The 17,515-nt window shown below is 36.6% G+C and overlaps 3 protein-coding genes across 3 annotated transcripts; 1 reads left to right on the plus strand and 2 right to left on the minus strand.

Moving 5' to 3' along the window:
* Positions 1–3,404: 3,404 nt before the first annotated feature.
* LOC144573147 (pentatricopeptide repeat-containing protein At1g03540-like) lies at positions 3,405–5,722 on the minus strand. The gene has a single exon (XM_078322847.1). The coding sequence runs from the start codon at positions 5,684–5,686 to the stop codon at positions 3,791–3,793; it is 1,896 nt and encodes a 631-aa protein (XP_078178973.1). The 5' UTR covers positions 5,687–5,722; the 3' UTR covers positions 3,405–3,790.
* Positions 5,723–7,945: 2,223 nt separating this feature from the next.
* On the minus strand, positions 7,946–10,596 carry SYP81 (syntaxin of plants 81). The gene is made up of 8 exons (XM_078322848.1): positions 10,385–10,596; positions 9,911–10,042; positions 9,717–9,800; positions 9,424–9,528; positions 9,168–9,314; positions 8,760–9,002; positions 8,508–8,639; positions 7,946–8,241 (listed from the first exon to the last, which is right to left on the minus strand). Exons 2-8 carry the CDS (start codon positions 9,986–9,988, stop codon positions 8,098–8,100), a joined length of 933 nt encoding a protein of 310 aa, XP_078178974.1. The 5' UTR covers positions 9,989–10,042; positions 10,385–10,596; the 3' UTR covers positions 7,946–8,097.
* Positions 10,597–14,917: 4,321 nt separating this feature from the next.
* Positions 14,918–16,555, plus strand: LOC144573208 (large ribosomal subunit protein uL1-like). The gene is made up of 2 exons (XM_078322920.1): positions 14,918–15,271; positions 15,928–16,555. The coding sequence occupies exons 1-2, from the start codon at positions 15,047–15,049 to the stop codon at positions 16,351–16,353; spliced, it is 651 nt and encodes a 216-aa protein (XP_078179046.1). The 5' UTR covers positions 14,918–15,046; the 3' UTR covers positions 16,354–16,555.
* Positions 16,556–17,515: the final 960 nt, after the last annotated feature.

Below are 17,515 nucleotides of genomic sequence, written 5' to 3' on the forward strand. Positions count from 1 at the left end.
AATATTAAATACCAAAACTCCTTCTTTCTCACTTCTAGTCTTTAGTCAAGATAAGTAGATTCTAGACAAGGAAACCGTCACTGTGGATCGATACCCGATTATACTCCTCGATAGGGTTGTGCACTTGCAACCCTAATCGGAAGGTGTAACCGCGGTTTTAAAAGGTACGCTCCCAAGCGTACCGAAACTTGCGTTGCGCTTTCACGCGAACAGGCGCTATAGCGTTTTTGGACTCTAAACGCTACGCTATGGTATCAAAACGCGCTATTTGAGCTACGGGCGCTATAGCGGTAATAGCGGTCTGCTATAGCGCATAGCGTGTAGCGGAAATAACGAGCGCTATGCAACATGAGCTGTTTTTTTTTTCTTTTCAATTTATATGAGTTTTAAATAAAGGCTCAGATTGAATTTTAACCGTGATTTTTTTTTTTTGCAATTGACGTACTAAGTTTTATAGTAAACTATTAATTATTAAATGAGAGATCCATCAAACGAAATCAAATAAGAAAGCTACAGCGCGATATGCAAAAAATAGACAACAAAAAACCACATGGTTGTCTCTTAGAAGAGATATTGATAAACTCGTGGGTGTTATACAGAATCCCTCGATACACACTGTTATTTTCTATTTCCTGATACATGTGTTAAATACTGTCAGGGGCACCCTGTGCTGATGCATCTGACAAACTATTTGGCTGAGTTGGCACTGCTAGAGTACAGCTTCCTCAAATTCTTGCCATCAGTGATTGCGTCAGGTGTTGTTTTTCTTGCTCAGTGGACCCTTGACCAGTCTACTCATCCCTGGGTAATTTCCTTCGCCTCCCCACCCCTCTCTCTCTCTCTCCAAACTTTTTTTCTTTGCAAATTTACTGCCTCTTTTGTTTGCATTTTCTTCTCTTCTTTATGTGCTTGAATTTTGCCATATCTCCCCCCTTACAAGGCTGCAATTTGTTGTTTTTTCTTTCTTTTCATGCTCACCTTTTAGTCCTCTATACTTACGGTTCGATGGGTGGGGACCGGTGTACAGATATAGGAGGGTTTAATGGGTGGGGGAAACAGGTGTACAGATATAGGAGGATTCGATGGGTGGGGACTGGCGTACAAATATAAGAGGGTTTGATGGGTGGGTTCTTGCGGTAGTCCTGCTGGCTCTCCCTCACATGTGCCTTTTTCATGTGAGGGGGTTGCATTCTTGTGATCTGTTTGCCTCTTAATTTTATTCACTTTTGCAGTTTATTTATTTATTTTTTGCTAAGTTCATCTTACAATGATACATTTGTTATAGAATAGAACTAGGGTGTTCCTAAGTTCACCAAGCTTTTTTTGTGAACTCAACTCTAAAATCTATCGGATTGACTTTAAATGACAAATTCAAACCATTGAAACCCGTCTACCTTACAAGTGATGCGTCTACATGCAAAAAAAAAAATACCTTCAAATTAATTTAGTATAAAGTCAAGCGATCGAAATTAGAATGTTTATAAATTAATTTTAATGCATTCTTGTGTTTAACGTCTTTTGACCACTTGACTCTATAACAAATTAATTTGAAAATATAATTTTTTTGCATGTAGATGCATCACTCGTAAGATAGACGAGTTTCAACGGTTCGGATTCATCATTTGAAGTCAATTCAATAAGGTTTTAGAAAATAAATTTACCTTATTAATAAATTTAACTCTTGAAGATATTTTCACTTGGCAACCTAAGGATTGTTTTTCTTTTCTGTGTACTGCAAATAATACTCGGCATTTCATGTACATGCACTGAGCACTGAACTTTTGGTGTACCTTTGTATTTACAAATTTGACCCTTTAATCTAAATATTTCCAACAAGCTTCCTTCTATTTTTTTTTTTCATTTGCCAATAATGAATCACTAAATTCCAGGAAATTACATTTCTTACTCCTGTCAAGAGGGACCAGTATACATTTCTTAGTTCACAGTTAGATTCAATTTTGTTAGGGTTATTCACATGTAACATTCCACAACTCAACCTAAGGTTTTATCAGGCATAAAGCTAATAAGTTTCTTGTTAATCTATGTATTACTCAGTGTGTTATCGTTCTTCCCTTTTGTTATCTGATAGTAGTAGGATATTTTACTTAAAACATTTTTATTTGGTTTTTATATATGCAGAACAATACTCTGCAGCACTATACTGGCTACAAGAGCAGTGAGATAAAGAACTGTATTCTCAGACTGAGAGATTTGCAAGTCAACACCAAAAATTGCACTTAGAGAGGAATTGTGTACAAGTATCGGCAGGATAAGGTAGGTGCATATGCATCAAAAATCTACCAGTAAATTCAGTGGTGTTGCGTAAAATAATGAATTAATCGACTTTCATTTTTTTTTATGTACAATTTTCCTCTGTGGCGTTCCTCACCTCACCAGAGCTTCCTGACTACTTATTCTGCTAGTGGATGGTAGATGCATACAACCTCCGAAATTGACTCTGACAAGTTTTAGTTTATTTTCTATATACCTTCCAATTGTTTGTGTTAGAAACATCAAATTTATTAGAAGTGATGGTGTTATGATTTTTGTCAGTATGTATTTTCTTTATTTTCTTCCTGTGTTTTATCAAGCCATCTGATTGGCGAAACAGATGCTTGTTTTATTTATCAAGCCATGTGTACAAATGCTTGGTAAATTTGTTCAATCCCTTTTTCGTCAGCATGTCGGGATACATTTTTGGATTAGATAGACCGTATTAATTCTTTTCAAGTAATCTCAACCTCTGAAATTAGAGGGAGCAATCCAGGCTCATTTCGAACAGCTTTAGATCATTCGATGTCTACTTGGTTGTAGTACCAGTTGGGAAGTCCGGTATATCAAAAGTTGTAGTACCAGTTGGGAAGTCCGGTATATCAAAAGTTGTAGTACCAGTTGGTATTACGAATACTTCTTTCCAAATTCCTAATCCCACCGAAACCTAAGTGTGCTTTGAAGTCTGATTCTTTGGTTTGAGGATACTTTTGTTTTTCCAGGGCTGTAAATAAAAGATTGCTTGTATAGTAGTATTTGATGTAAAACAGGTTGTTTCAACTTTAATAAAACAATTGGTTCTCTATACCCCCTTTTAATTTTTTCTCTTAAAAAATAAAAATGAGTTGCGTAACTTGAACAATAGGTAATTAAATCTGATCTTAAAATCCTCACCAAGAGATTTTCTTCTAAATAATACTCTAGTAAAAACAGCAACCGCGGTACTACAACATTCCAAGTGCCATGTTTATACAACCATTAGTCACAACTATTGGCAGTCGATAAAAGACCGCCTCCGAATTCAGTACAAGTACAGGCAGGTATCTTATGCACTGCAGCAGCTTATTCCAATATTTGAGACAGTAACAACCTTTCTCAAAATCTGAACTAAAAACTAGCAAATAAGTTTGTAGTATAAGATGATATGTTTAATTCAATGTCTAATAACTAGCAAATAAGTTTGTAGGATGACAAATTTGTTTACCATATTGTTAAGTTCAATAACAGCAAGAATTAACTAGGATGAATACAAGCTAAATGACCCAGTAATGGTCTACAATTGAGAAGAAACAGGTATATAGGTTTTATCAACACAATTGAAAGTATCATACAATACTTACAATTAGAATCATTTGTGAGCACAGAAAGGTAGAGACTGGCAACATCAAAGAAGCCTATGACATGATAATTTTCTCAAATATCACTGAAAGACACACATGCTCGTCACGTTCGTATATGAAGTTCACCAGTAAACTGTTGAGTTCTTGCTTCAACCTTCCATTGCAGAATTTAAGATAAGCTAGCAAATAACAACACAATCTGAAGGACCCTTTTCGGTACTTGAAATTCCAAAACCTTCTTGTTCAAATTTATGTGAAACAAAAGAACTTTCAGGCTGTTCAACTCCAACCCAACTTGTTCCAGTTGTTTTTTTAACACTCCTATCTCTCATCACTTTTCTAATCTCCATAGCTTCTTTCCACCTGCCAACCTTCTTATAGATATTACCCAATAGAACATAACTAAGGTGGTAATCTGGGTCTAAAACCATAATTTTCGATGCAACCCGCTCTGCAGTGTCCGGGTCCAAGTGGGTCACACATGCTCCTAAAAGAGCAGCCCAAAGGGAAAGATTATCCCTGAAACCTGACCCGTTAATCAAGTCTTCGGCCTCTTTGAGTAGCCCAACCCGACCCAATAAGTCAACCATGCAACTGTAATGTTCTAAACGTGGCAAAATCCCATAATTGCTTTCCATAAGCTTGAAAAGTTTCTTCCCTTGCTTGACCATCCCCGTATGGCTACACGCAAAAAGAGCGCCAATGAAGGTAATATAATCTGGTGCAGTCCCTTCTTTGGACATTGTCTTAAATAGCTTAATAGCCTCATCTCCCAGTCCATTTTGTGCAAAGCCACAAATCATGGAATTCCATGTTATTGTATTTCTCACCGGCATTCTAACAAACACCCGACGGGCATACTCTATGAGCCCACATTTTGAATATAAATCAACTAGTGCCGATTCAACTGCCACATGGTGTAAACCACCTGCGGTCTTGAGAACCCTAGAATGAACCTCCTTTCCGGGCTTTACAGCAGCTAATCCAGAACATGCACGAACTACCGTGCCTAGGATATACACATCGAGTGCATTATCACCCATACCTCTAAACAAACTTAAGACTGTCTTATAAAATCCTAGATTGCAGTATCCCCCAAGTAAGGCACACCAGGAGACTGCATTTTTCACAGCCATCCCGTCAAAAGTCCTTCTAGAATCATCCATGGCTTGACACTTGGCATACATGTCAACTATGCTACTTTCCACTATTATATTGCCGCAACAAATACCACTTATTATGGCCATAGCATGGAACTCTCTGCCTTGCTTGAGCCTACCCAAGTTACCTAAAGATGTCATCACACTCCCGTAAGTGTGTCCATCAAGTGCTAGTTTAGATCTACTCTTCAACATAAGAAAGAAATGTTTCAAGGCATCTTCATACTTATCATTTCTTGTTAAAGCAGAGATAATAGATGTCCAACAGATTGAGTCTCTTTCAGGCATTTCGTCAAACACCTTCTGTGCATCATTGACTAATGAACATCTTCCATACATATCTATAAGCGCACTCGACACCACAAAGTTTTTAGATAATCCACATTTCAAAACCACTGCATGTACGGACCCACCAACTCTTGGGTCAGCCAAGGCAGAGCAAGCCTTGGCTGCAGCTGAGAGCGTGAATGCATTGGGCTCTATTGCAAACCTAGGCATAACAGCAAACAGTTTGAGTCCCTCTTCAGGCTGGGACGCGTGGATGTAACTAGACAGCATGGAAGTCCAAGACACAACATCGCAAAGAGGACGCAGTTCATCGAACAAAGGTCGTGCGCTCATCGGTCGGCGAGGATATAATCTGAGATAAAACGAGAGGAGGCTGTTCACAACTAGGGGCCAAGAAAGGAGACCGGACTTGATGACGTGGCAATGGATGAGGAGGCCGAAGGAGGGATGAGCTGACGGGGCAGGGAGAGCCTGGAGAAGACAAGAATAAAGGAGAGGCTCAGTAGACCGAGCGGTGGCGGGTCCCACGTTGAGGTGGCTGAGAGCGGCGGAGATGGAGAGTTTGCCACACTTGAACAAAGAAAGGATTTGGGACAAAGGGAGGCGGTGAGCGGCAGCCAATGCCATTGCGCGAACACTATTCGCGTCCTCCGGAAATATTACGTACAACTATTTTTGTGGGTCCGGGCCATCCGGCTACTTGCAAAAGAATTCTGATTTACACGAATTCGCATCCTCTGAGTTATCTCATATTTTGCATGTTATTTTGGAAATTATCAACTGTTCAAATATGGTCTGCACGAATCACAAAGAATAATAACACTGGCCCCCACTCTATCTTCTAATAGGCACTGGACACGTCGGTCACGCAAATATTGAGGTATCTCAGAGGATACGCACTCGATTTACACTTGTTTCAGCAGTCTTAAGCTTAATTCCCTTTTTCTTATGGCATTTCTTCCCTTGAGTTCTGACTTCTGATAGTAATTTAGTAGTTCAAAAGTTCGGAACAATCCAAGATTGGGTTAATTTCTTATCTCTGTATAATCTGTATAAGAGAGTTTGAGAGTCGCTCAACTTCTTATTTATTTCTAAGCACTTAAATATATTCAATTTGTTTCTTAGTTTTTAAATTCTTTTTTTTTATTTATTACATAATAATTTTGAAGTTAATCGTAATTAAATCTCTGGTTAAAATAATAAAAGATAAAAATACTCTTTCTTGTTAAAAAGTTAGAATAGTTGATTGTTCTCCGTATTTTCCCACACTCTCATGCGCTCTTTTTTATTTTTCCTCTTTGTTCCTTATTTTTCTTCTACTGTGTTCTCTCATTCTTGCCTGCTCCAGCAGTTTCCAGCAATTTCCCGTTCTTATTAGATACTTTTTACTTTCCGTTACTAAAATTTTCATTTCATTGGATCTCTTGTGACCTTATTTACATTTTCTAGTGTATTTTTTCTTGAATAAAGATTAGAGGTTAAGTCATCCAACTATTTAATATCAACATTTTTTTTTCTGGATTTCGAGCTTACGACTTTTTTTTTTTCATTGAGGGGTCAATAAAACCTTGAATTGATCGCTTCCTTCCGAGAAAAGTACATACTACAAAATTAACCAACTGCAATTGTCATGTTTATATGTTGGATCGGATCATTGAAATAAAATGAAGTCAATTTGTCTTTAATTTCTAGTGTACCTTTCCTTGTGTAACTTTTATTTTATTTTGCAAATAACTAACAACTCACTTCTTAAACCCAAATCAGATGGCACCTTTTGGGCAATTCTCAACTAATGTGTACATATCTAATTCGATTTAACACCCAGTTTACAGCGAGTACAGACTGAGACGTCATGTGCAGAAATTGATATGACCGGTAAACACAACAATGAGAATGAGATGTAAGAGAGAGAGGTGTTATCTTCTAGTGAGTTCCTTAAATCTTCACTAAAAACAAGTTGATTCTTGAAATTCACTTATTTACACAACACAATTTCACTACGGGTAATAGGTTCATATATATGACCGACACAACTCTCAATAGTCTATTCTTTCCCAGCACTCTGATTAGCAAGATAAAGAGGCCAGAATCATTCTTGGTTTGGTTGAAAGCATGAAGTGTTGGTTTGATATGTTGGAAAATAGTTGAAATAAGAAAAGGTACAACGGAAAAATATATATTTTGACAATGAATAATTAATTCTAGAAGTAAATAGAAAATATACAGAGTTAAAGAGATATATTGAATATAATAATAATTTCAAGGAAAAATAAAAAATTGAATAAATTATTAAGTAGACGTTGCTGTTGATTTAACAAAAGTACTAACTATGATTGCTACCATATATAACAGGAAAATTGAACAAGAAGAATTAATCTGTTGCTTTAAAGGATCCCTATATTTCAATTTAGATTAAATTAAAACTAATACCCCACATCGAATTTAACAGGCGAGTGAAAGGTGTAAATGTTTTTTAATTCTTCATTTTTGTTATTTTCAAGACGGGTGGTCGCTTGAAGGGCACACCCTAACCAATTTCCATATTTTCTTTCGAACCTTCATATCTCTCAAGCCCATTCATCTTGAATTTCGACACAGAAGTACATATCTCGACCACACCAATCAACCAAATAACAAATCAGAATATTGGATCACACAAAACACTTGCGACATTTTTAAGAAGATAAATGACACAAAAAAATTAGGGGCTGCCTCACCTCACGCAACTCCGAGTCCTGAAAGGTTTCTTATATCTAGGAATAGACTGATGTACATAACTGGGATTGTGTAAAGATCTGATTTCGTAACTATAATCAGACATAAATTACAATGTACAAACCAACACTGGTAATTAATTATTTAAAACCATTTGAACACAGCCAAACACTCAGCACATAGATGCAAGATAAAAAAATTCGGACCTCCTTATAAATGGGAAGATAAGAAAAAAAAAATAAGCCACAAATATATCTATAAATACAAAAAATTATCATTCTCAGGAATAACTAATTAGGGTTTTGAGGTATAGGGTTTGGGCTCTAACTGTACCAGTCAAGAAAGAGAACAGAGAAAGTAAGAACAATAAAGAAGAGCAAAAGAAAAGTTCTACTGCTGCTATTCCGTTGGATTGCCTGCGACAGCTCCTTGTTACCCTTCTCCACATTATTTGTCGCCTCCACTGCCTAAATAACCAATAAATTCGAACTTCAGCAATAATTCATAATAACAAATATCACAATTGTAAAGCCGTCGCACTGATTGAAGAACAAATAGATACCCAAAAGCATCTAATTTAAATTTTTTTCAGTAGGCACAAAGTTGTAAAATTTCACAGATAACAACTGAGGAACTGATGTAGAAGTTGGAACTTCAGAAAATTTGCAGTTGCACTAGTAAGCAACCCAACTCATAAGAGAGTGGCCAAGATTTAAGGGGTAAGGTCATAAACCTGAAGATACAGCTGTTCAATCTGTTGAGTTTGCTGTTGGACATGTGTCGAAATCAGATGATTCAACGCTGACATCTCCATCATCTTTCTCTCAGTTTCCTCAACAGCATCCAGCATGCTTGACAACTCTATCTGATATGTGAGTAAAGCATTATTAACTCAATAACCAATCAATTAATAATTTAATATATTACTCCATAAGCAAGATCAATTCCATTTCAACAAAGAAAGAAAAAAAGAAAGAAAAGGTACCTGAAGACTGCGGGTCTCATCATCCAAGAGTTGTTCCTGAACTCTGACAGTTGCCCTAGTGGATGTCTCAGCCTCAGCAATTTGTGGCAATTCATCCACAGACAGTTCCACAGGTTTCGCCTCAATTTTCCTCTGAACCTTTCTCCTAGGCATTGCTCTGTTGATTGCATCTTGAAAGCGCTCTGATCGAAGCCTATCAAATTGTGATGTAACTGAATTCAGCCGCTCGCTCAAAATTAAAACCTGTAACAGTAAAAAACGAAAGCAACTACATCACGCAAGGCAAATTTCAAGGACAGTTGTGACAGAAATTACCTAATGTTCTATCTCCTGAGTTGAGTGAATAACTGAGAGAATTCCACAAAAGATTTGAAAAAACAAATTAAATTTGAGATCAAGTGCAAATACCACGCCATGCTTGTGAGCAACCAGATCAACATGAGAAGAATTACTCAAGCGAAACCATGTTTTTGTATTCCTATTCTCCTCTTCTTCATGTATTCTATTCTGCAAAATATCTATCTGCTCCTTGCATGCCTTGACAAAAATCCCAACCTGGGAAAACATTGATACATAACAAGAGATCATTCAGCAATGAATTAAGCATTCTACACGTTTATTTCAATAGAATAGACCAAGGAAGTACATTTCAAGCTGAATTTACCTCGTGTTCAATGTTGTCTCTTTCCTGTTCTGTAGTTCGATGCAAATCCTTGTAATCTTTCTTATGCTTAACAAGGAAGCTTTCTAGCTCCTTGATACTTTCAAGCTGAAATAAATGGACAGGCTCAAACTTATATTCATTAAACAAAGAATTTCTTCTTAATCAAAATTACTGTAATATTCAAGAGTATATGCAACGTCTCAGGCAAAATATAAACTTATTTTATTTATTTATTTATTAATTTTTTTTTTTTGTGGGGGAAGGGGGGGGGGGGGGGGGGGGGGGGGGTTTACCGTTTTGATTGCAGATTTTATAAATGCCGACTTTGGCAATGACTTATGCATGATGAACGAAGTCATCAGAGCCGCCAATTGGGCCTGTTTTCCAGTGTACAACCAAATATAAGTAAAGATTTGAGATTTCATAAGAAAATGAGAATGAATTTGTGTGACTGGAATGAACTAAACCAAAAGCTTAAAAGATGAACCTCAGAATAACCATTGGAAAGAGCTGCAACACGAGAAGCTTCTTTGAAGTCTTCAGTTCTATCCCTTACTCGTGCCATCGTAAAGTGAATACCTCTCACTCAGTGCTATATCTCCCTGTAATGTCCTACAGACTACAATGAAGAGAGAAAATTATTCCCCCCATTATATAATACAAAGGGGAGATAAATATATTAAATTAAGAAGAGATGCCGAGACCAGGAGCTGAACTTGCCATGGTAAGCAACACAACACACTATTATACCAAGCCTATACAATTTTTTATTTCCTTTACAAATTTCTTTTCTTCAAAATTTTTAATAAAAACGTGCAAATCAGTGGCTTGCTACTGCTTTTATGGCACTTCTCTAATCGCCATTAAATTAGTATCGTTAAATTGAACTACAAAAACAAAATTGTCAAGAATAAGTGTTTACAATTTACAATTCAGTGACGGTGATCCAAATTGACTCTACCTGAAATGCGGGAGGGTCCGATGGAGCGAGGCAGCCAGCGCTGTAGCGAAGTATGTCCCTGACGAGATAAATGGTAGAGCACACGTCGGTACCAATGACGCGCACGAGCGGAGGCAGCGGGTAATGGATCTGCGAATTAGTCAAGGTCGGAGACAATCTCGACCGGAAGTGAGTGCCGCACGCGCGAGGCGGGGTTTTGGTTGAGAGAGAGGAGAGAACGGGTTTGAGATCGCTGTTACGAACCATTTCGTATCCTCTGCATTAACAGAACGTACATTAACAGATCTAGTCTGTCCGATTGAGATCCGCACTAATATTTAAGGGTCCCGTGCGTCATAGGCGTGGGCCGGATTGGCTCCGATCCTGATCAGACGGTCAATATTTATTAAACTCAAAAAGTTCTCTTTTGAGTTACCGCAGAAGATGCGGACTAGTTACGAACTGGAAGCAGATAGGAAAGCGTTTCGTTTCGTGACTTCCGTAAAATAACTTCCGACCAAATCCGTCCGACATGCTTCAAGATTGTGGGAATTAATTTAGAATTCAATAAATTTAAACGACTTTGTGAATCTAAACTGTTTATGAAAATTATAACATGGATCGGACGGTTTAGATCCGGATTTATACAAGGCTTTCTGAAAAGCTTTTGGGAAGAAAAGAAAAAAAAAATAGAAGAATAACTATTCAGTTTAGATTTGAATTTTGTTTAGGATAGTTTAGATCTACATTTTTTTAGGTTTGATATTTGGTAGTGGCGTAGTGCTTAATAGCAAAATGTCAATGTGGAGCCAAGAATTTTCCGATTGTGTTATTTTTATTGTTGCCTGTTGGTACATACAGGAGTAAGGCCTTTGGATTTTTAGATATTACATAAGATTGGACTGAATTTTTCAAAAAAAAATCCTAGGTCTGTTCGGATGGCCCAATTTGACTTTTTTTTTTAAATAGAACTTTTTTTAATCCTTACATGGGATTGTTATAAAAATAGTCTCCATCTATCCTAGAAATCGGTTGAGCAAGAAAACTATTTTCTCCACCGATTTTTAGGATCAGTGAAGCTATTTTTATAATAAATTTCACATTTATCCCTAGAATCGGGTGCAAAAATGACTTCATCATGAATCTCTAGGATCGGTGGAGAAAATGGTTTTCTTGTTATACCTATCTAGGATTGGTGGAAGCTATTTTTTCGAAAATCCCGCATAAGGTGCTTGTTCCGTTAAAATGATTAAAAAGAGTTTTATTTTTAAAAAAATCACCCAATTCATTGCAAAAATTACTTATAAAAACCTCCAAATACCATTCTATTTCAGTGTAAAATTTTGGGCTCTAATTTCCGAGGATTCTATTTCAGTGTCAACTGTAAAAATTTATACTGGCAGTAGAATACAATTCTGTTTGTGGAAATGAGAGCCTAAAATGTGTTCTAACACATTCATGTTTGTGGGAATTTTTTGTGTTCTCTAAATGGTAAATCCAATACAATGCAAACAAATATACTGGAATTTAATATACACTAATATTTATTAGACCAATTTGAAATGTATAGATATATTTTTATTCAGCGTAATCTCTTTGGTAATGCATTTATACAATCTGTTGTGTGCATCATAGATATTTTTTTTTATTAATTCTAGAATCATTTCAAGTAATTAAATTATCAAAACTGAAATTTATACTCCAAATGTAACCCAAGCCATGTACAAATGCGTTGTGACTGCCGATTGTCATTTTGAGTCACATTTTAGATCATAAAATCACCAAAAATATACATATAAGGTCCAACTTTTTTTTGTGACACTTGAATAAATATATTGGTGTTAATTCCAACAGATATATCGTATATTATGCTTCAAGTTAAGATAAAAATACATTTAGTGCATGGCGAATGCCTTTTATGTTTTAAATTAGTTTGGTTCATGTTTATAATCCTCAAATTAATATAATCGACAGATAGTCTCTACTTTAGTGGTTGTTGTTTGAAACCCTTACTTTTCTAAAAGAATGACTGAATGAGGGTCCGACCCTTATTCCATTTTAGATCAAATTAATATTTGCAACAAATTTTCTACCCGCATTTATCCCTCCGATTAATAGCTAATTGTTCTCCATGCATAAATTTGTATGTATTAGATCAAATAAGTACATAAAAACCTATGAGTGAGACTATGGTACTATGCATAGCACGGATTGGTCCTTATTATGAATGAATATTTTGTTTTCAATATCCTAATAATTGATTCAAACGGTTCAACATGATTTCTATATAAATAAGTACTTGTAAACTAAATTCTATATTTTAAAAAAAAAATTTACTATTTTTTTAAATGAGTAGAAAATCATTTAATCTGAAAATTCTGGACCATCCAAAAACAGTGATTTTGTACTCATCTAAAAAGTTAGTAAAAAAATCTAAAAAGATAAAATTTAGTTTATAAGTACATAGTCATATATGAATATAGAGAATTGAAAATTATATTGAACTGTTCGGATTGATTGTTAAAACTTTCAAATCAAATATTTGAGTTCATAACGCAGACCAGCGTTATACATATTACCATAGCCTCACTAAAAAACTGTACATAGAATTTAGTTATGCATAAAGTTATGTTACAGATATTTTTTCAGAGGAATTTATTTAGCTAGCAAAGAGTTTACGTGTTACAGATCCGCAAAATTTTCATGCTCCTCTCCAGGGAACGCTATCCTTTGCGGAGTTTTTAATCTGGTCCGTTTGTTTTGATCAAACAGATCAGATCTCAAAATTTGGACCTCTTTGATCTGTCCGATCAAAATAAACGGACCAGATTAAAGGCTCCGCACAGCTCCGCAGAGAATACTCCGCAGATGATACTCTCCCCCTCTCCAGGAGCATCGCAAAATTCCCTCGGCTGCTTGATATTTTGGACCGATACTTTCAATTCCAAATTTCCAATACAACCCCTCAAGGAGAATTTGGACTGATATTTTCCACCCTGGACCGGCCCAATTTTTACATAGGGAGCTCTAACCTAGGGGTGTCAGTTCGGTTTAAACCAAACTAAAATAATCAAACCAAACTTATTTTCGGTTTTTGAAAATCCAATCGAACCGACCGAACTAAAGTACCAAACTGAATGGCCTTTGTGATTTATTTTCGGTTTTTGGAAATATAGCCTTTGTGATTTATTAAGAGCGACGACGACATCGTGCAGAGGCCAGAGAGGTGGTTCAGCGATTTGACAGGAGTAATTCGGCGATTAGACATCAAATTCAGAGGGTGCGTATTAGAGTAGAATGGATAGTCTAGGTTTAAGCATGCCGCACCGCATGCGTACTGAGTAGGCGTGAAGGACAAGAAAGGAGCAAGTGAAGGCACCGATTCAATCAGTATTCACGGTGACGATTAATGAACCAAAATAATACTCAAAGTCTCAACCTATCAATAAAACTGGTCGGTTCGATTTAATTGGTTTTGAGAAATCAAAACCAGACCGAACCATTTAAATCGAACTAAGTCATAAAATCAACTGAACTGAACCAATTCAACCGAACAACCGAATCATTTAAACCAAAATTTTATGGTTCGGTTAAAAATCAAATAAACCGAACCATTTAAACATCCCTACTCTAACCCACCTTCTCGTTGGGTCAGTTCACGAGTCCAGATTCTCTAAAGTAACTCAAATTTTGAGTTTAGATTCGGACGTTTCGATCAGAATTCGAGGCAATCTGGTGCGCGCTAGAAGACACAAGGCTCTTTTAACATTCGTGCTAAAGCAGATCAGACGGTGCATTTTTATTTTTTTTAGGATAAACCCGAATGTAACGACGGTGCACTTTTAAAATCAAAATCAGAGTTAACTTAGGTGGGACGTGGCTACGGTGCTATGGGTAGCTAAGAGGCTTCCGTACTACGGCTCGGATTTCGAGTTTTCAAAATTCTAACGGTCGATCCGAACCGTTCATCTTGTTCTCCATATTAATATGTGCTTGGAGACCAAATTTTACATTTTTCTGAATTTTTTTACTATTTATTAAGCCACTTTGAAAACCCCTGATCCAATGGTGGCTTAACCCAACAGTAAAACCAGAAACTACCGTTGGATCAGCGGTTTTCAAAGTGGCTTAATAAATAGTAAAAAAATTCAGAAAAATGTAAAATTTGGTCTCCAAGCACATATTAATATAGAGAACAAGATGAACGGTTCGGATCGACCGTTAGGATTTTGAAAACTCGAAATCCGAGCCGTAGCACGGAGGCCTCTTAGCTACCCGTAGCATATTAGCCAAAACCAACTCAGGTGATATGACTTCCCATTGGATGGTCCACAGAGATCTTACCTCAGGGCTCAGGTGATAATGATATGAATTCACATTGCTTTCTAAAAATAAATAAAAAAAAGAATTCACATTGGATGGTCCACAGAGATCTCGAATTTCCTAAGATCGAACGGTTCAAATAAAATCTAACATGATAAGTCGAGACTGTTCTATCGAAAAGGACGGCTTAGATCTGAAATGATATTATGGAGAAATCCTTGCGATCGGAGGAGACTAGGGTTTTGCATTATTTTTAGTTTCTTCAGTCCCAGCTCGTCAAATAGGGTTCTGCGCCGCCGCCTTTTCTTTCGCGCTTGAAGGATCCCTGACGAGAGGTGAGAGGAGCCTCCGATATTAGCCATGAGCAAGCTACAGGTGGAAGCTCTGAAGGAGGCCATCTCTGGAATCATGAACGATTCCAGAGAGAAGAAGAGGAACTTCGTGGAGACAATCGAACTTCAGATCGGGTTGAAGAACTACGACCCGCAAAAGGACAAGCGTTTCAGTGGCTCAGTTAAGTTGCCTCATATTCCCCGCCCAAAGATGAAGGTGTGCATGCTTGGTGATGCTCAGCATGTCGAAGAGGTATCCCTTTTTTTTGGGTCTGATTAATTGCTTCTAATACAGAACTGGTGGTTGTTGCTTCAGTGAAAGTGGTCAACTGGTCATGTATTTCTTAGGCATGGTAGTAACGGTTTTTGTTCATATTAGAAATGTTGCAGTAACATGGAAAAAGCATACTGAAGTAAATTTACTTGCCCTATAGTGTACATGTTGATATTTGCATAAATTGGTTTGATTAATGTGCTGTGGAGCGTATATAACCTTATGGGTTAAATGGTTTGATATTTTAATGCCCGTATGCATAGTGTTTTTATTCTGGTCTTTTATCTACTGATGATGGTTTGGTTGAAGTATGTATTGTTTTTAATCTACTAACAGTGCTGTATCATTTTAATCAAGAACAGTTATTCAATTCTGACGCATACTGCAATGTCTTGTTTTTTTAATTTAGTGTTAACTTTTGTAGTTAAGTTACTAAAGGCAGCATAGAATTACTTATTTATATGCTTGTTGAGTGCATAAATTTGCTAAATATGTGTTGACATGTAGTAGTCAGACTGCTGTAGTTATTCTTTCACTAAATATGTGTCTGATAATTGCATAAATTTGCCAATACTATGCACATCTACAACTGTATTTTATGTTGATGAAAATTTTGGTTCATTGACACACCACAGGCTGAGAAGATGGGGCTGGAATATATGGACGTGGAGTCGTTGAAAAAAATGAACAAGAACAAGAAGCTGGTGAAGAAGCTGGCAAAGAAGTACCAGGCCTTCCTTGCCTCTGAGGCCATCATAAAGCAGATACCACGTCTGCTCGGTCCTGGCCTCAACAAGGCTGGTAAGTTCCCGACACTAGTGACCCACCAAGAGACGCTCGAGTCAAAGGTCAATGAGGTCAAGGCAACTGTGAAGTTCCAGCTTAAGAAGGTGCTCTGCATGGGAGTTGCTGTCGGCAACTGTGCCATGGAGGAGAAACAGATACAACAAAATGTGCAGATGTCTGTCAATTTCCTTGTGTCACTTCTTAAAAAGAACTGGCAGAATGTTAGGTGCTTGTACCTAAAGAGCACCATGGGCAAGGTTTACAGAGTTTTCTAGGCTTGTCTTTTGTTACCTACCAATTTTATTTACTACCGTTTAGGAAACCTTTTTTTTTTGCCGGTTTGGGGACCTTTTCTTTTTAGCATTGGCTGTCGTGTGTTTTGTCAGTTGAGCTGTTTGGTACCTTATATATGGAGAAATATGTTTTGCCACTTTGTCAGAAAATGAATCGTTGAAATTCATGTTATATTTCAGTTCTTGTGTTCGTGTTACACCTTTACTAGATGAAATTTACTTTTGTAAACTGCTAAATTCTCAGATGTACTTGGTATGTGCTATGTTCTGTCATGGCAACTAGCAGCTCTCAGTTTCATTCTTTACTTCAGCCCGTTTTTACGGGCGCAGAGTTAGTCTTAACGGTTTTGGACCATTACTTGGCCAAATAGCTACTTCACCGTATGATGTTTTTTTTCATTTCTGATATCATAAAAGCGTATTAAACCTGTTCAAATTGAGAAAAGGAAGTACATTGAATACATAGCCACTGGATTCAGTACCTAAGCAAACAGAGATCTCCATTATCTCTTTCCGAAAGTATTTTATAACTTTTCATAATAATCTCCTCCCCTCAGCTTTGTTGTTTTCTTAACCAAATTCAAAAGAACATTTAAACCATTATTAATCTTTTATATATTTGTTTCAAAGGAGATATAAATGTTCCACTCCTGAGAAAAAAAACGCCACCCTTCAAGCAGAAAGAGATTTTTTTTTTTTTTAAATAGAACTGTTTTTTATTTTTTTTAACGGAACAAATACTGTTTGCGATAAAGTTATAAAAAAAAAAATCCATCGATTCTAGGATCGGTGGAGGTAAAAAATCATTTTCTCCACCGATAGTGTTGATTTTAGATAAATGTGAAATCTTAGAAATTATAATTAAAGGTTATGATAGGATTTTGGTTCTTATATTATATTTTATTTCCTCGATAAAAAATTGAGAAAGTGATCTCGGCCTCTCGGGCATTAATGCAGTTTCATTGATATTTATTTTTTTCCAGAAAAATAATTTATAAATATAATTATTTGAATAAGAGTAATAATAAGATTCTGAATTTTATTAATAACACTCAGAATATAAAAATAACAAATATTATTTTATGGAACTGCAGTAGTCCTAGTTAATACACCATGCACCCTGTACGTAGATGTAACATTGGCC

This window comes from Carex rostrata, chromosome 21, assembly GCF_964058835.1.
Source record: "Carex rostrata chromosome 21, lpCarRost1.2, whole genome shotgun sequence".
Lineage (NCBI taxonomy): Eukaryota > Viridiplantae > Streptophyta > Magnoliopsida > Poales > Cyperaceae > Carex > Carex rostrata.

What these genes read in the sequence shown, in the direction of transcription:
- LOC144573147 (XM_078322847.1), bottom strand. Translation starts at nt 5,686, where the DNA reads ATGGCATTGGCTGCCGCTCACCGCCTCCCTTTGTCCCAAATCCTTTCT.
- SYP81 (XM_078322848.1), bottom strand. Translation starts at nt 9,988, where the DNA reads ATGGCACGAGTAAGGGATAGAACTGAAGACTTCAAAGAAGCTTCTCGT. An exon ending in TAAAATCTGCAATCAAAACG is followed by an intron (nt 9,529 to 9,716) that starts GTAAACCCCCCC and finishes CATTTATTTCAG; the next exon opens with CTTGAAAGTATCAAGGAGCT. An exon ending in TTGAACAGCTGTATCTTCAG is followed by an intron (nt 8,242 to 8,507) that starts GTTTATGACCTT and finishes TTGGTTATTTAG; the next exon opens with GCAGTGGAGGCGACAAATAA.
- LOC144573208 (XM_078322920.1), top strand. Translation starts at nt 15,047, where the DNA reads ATGAGCAAGCTACAGGTGGAAGCTCTGAAGGAGGCCATCTCTGGAATC. An exon ending in ATGCTCAGCATGTCGAAGAG is followed by an intron (nt 15,272 to 15,927) that starts GTATCCCTTTTT and finishes GACACACCACAG; the next exon opens with GCTGAGAAGATGGGGCTGGA.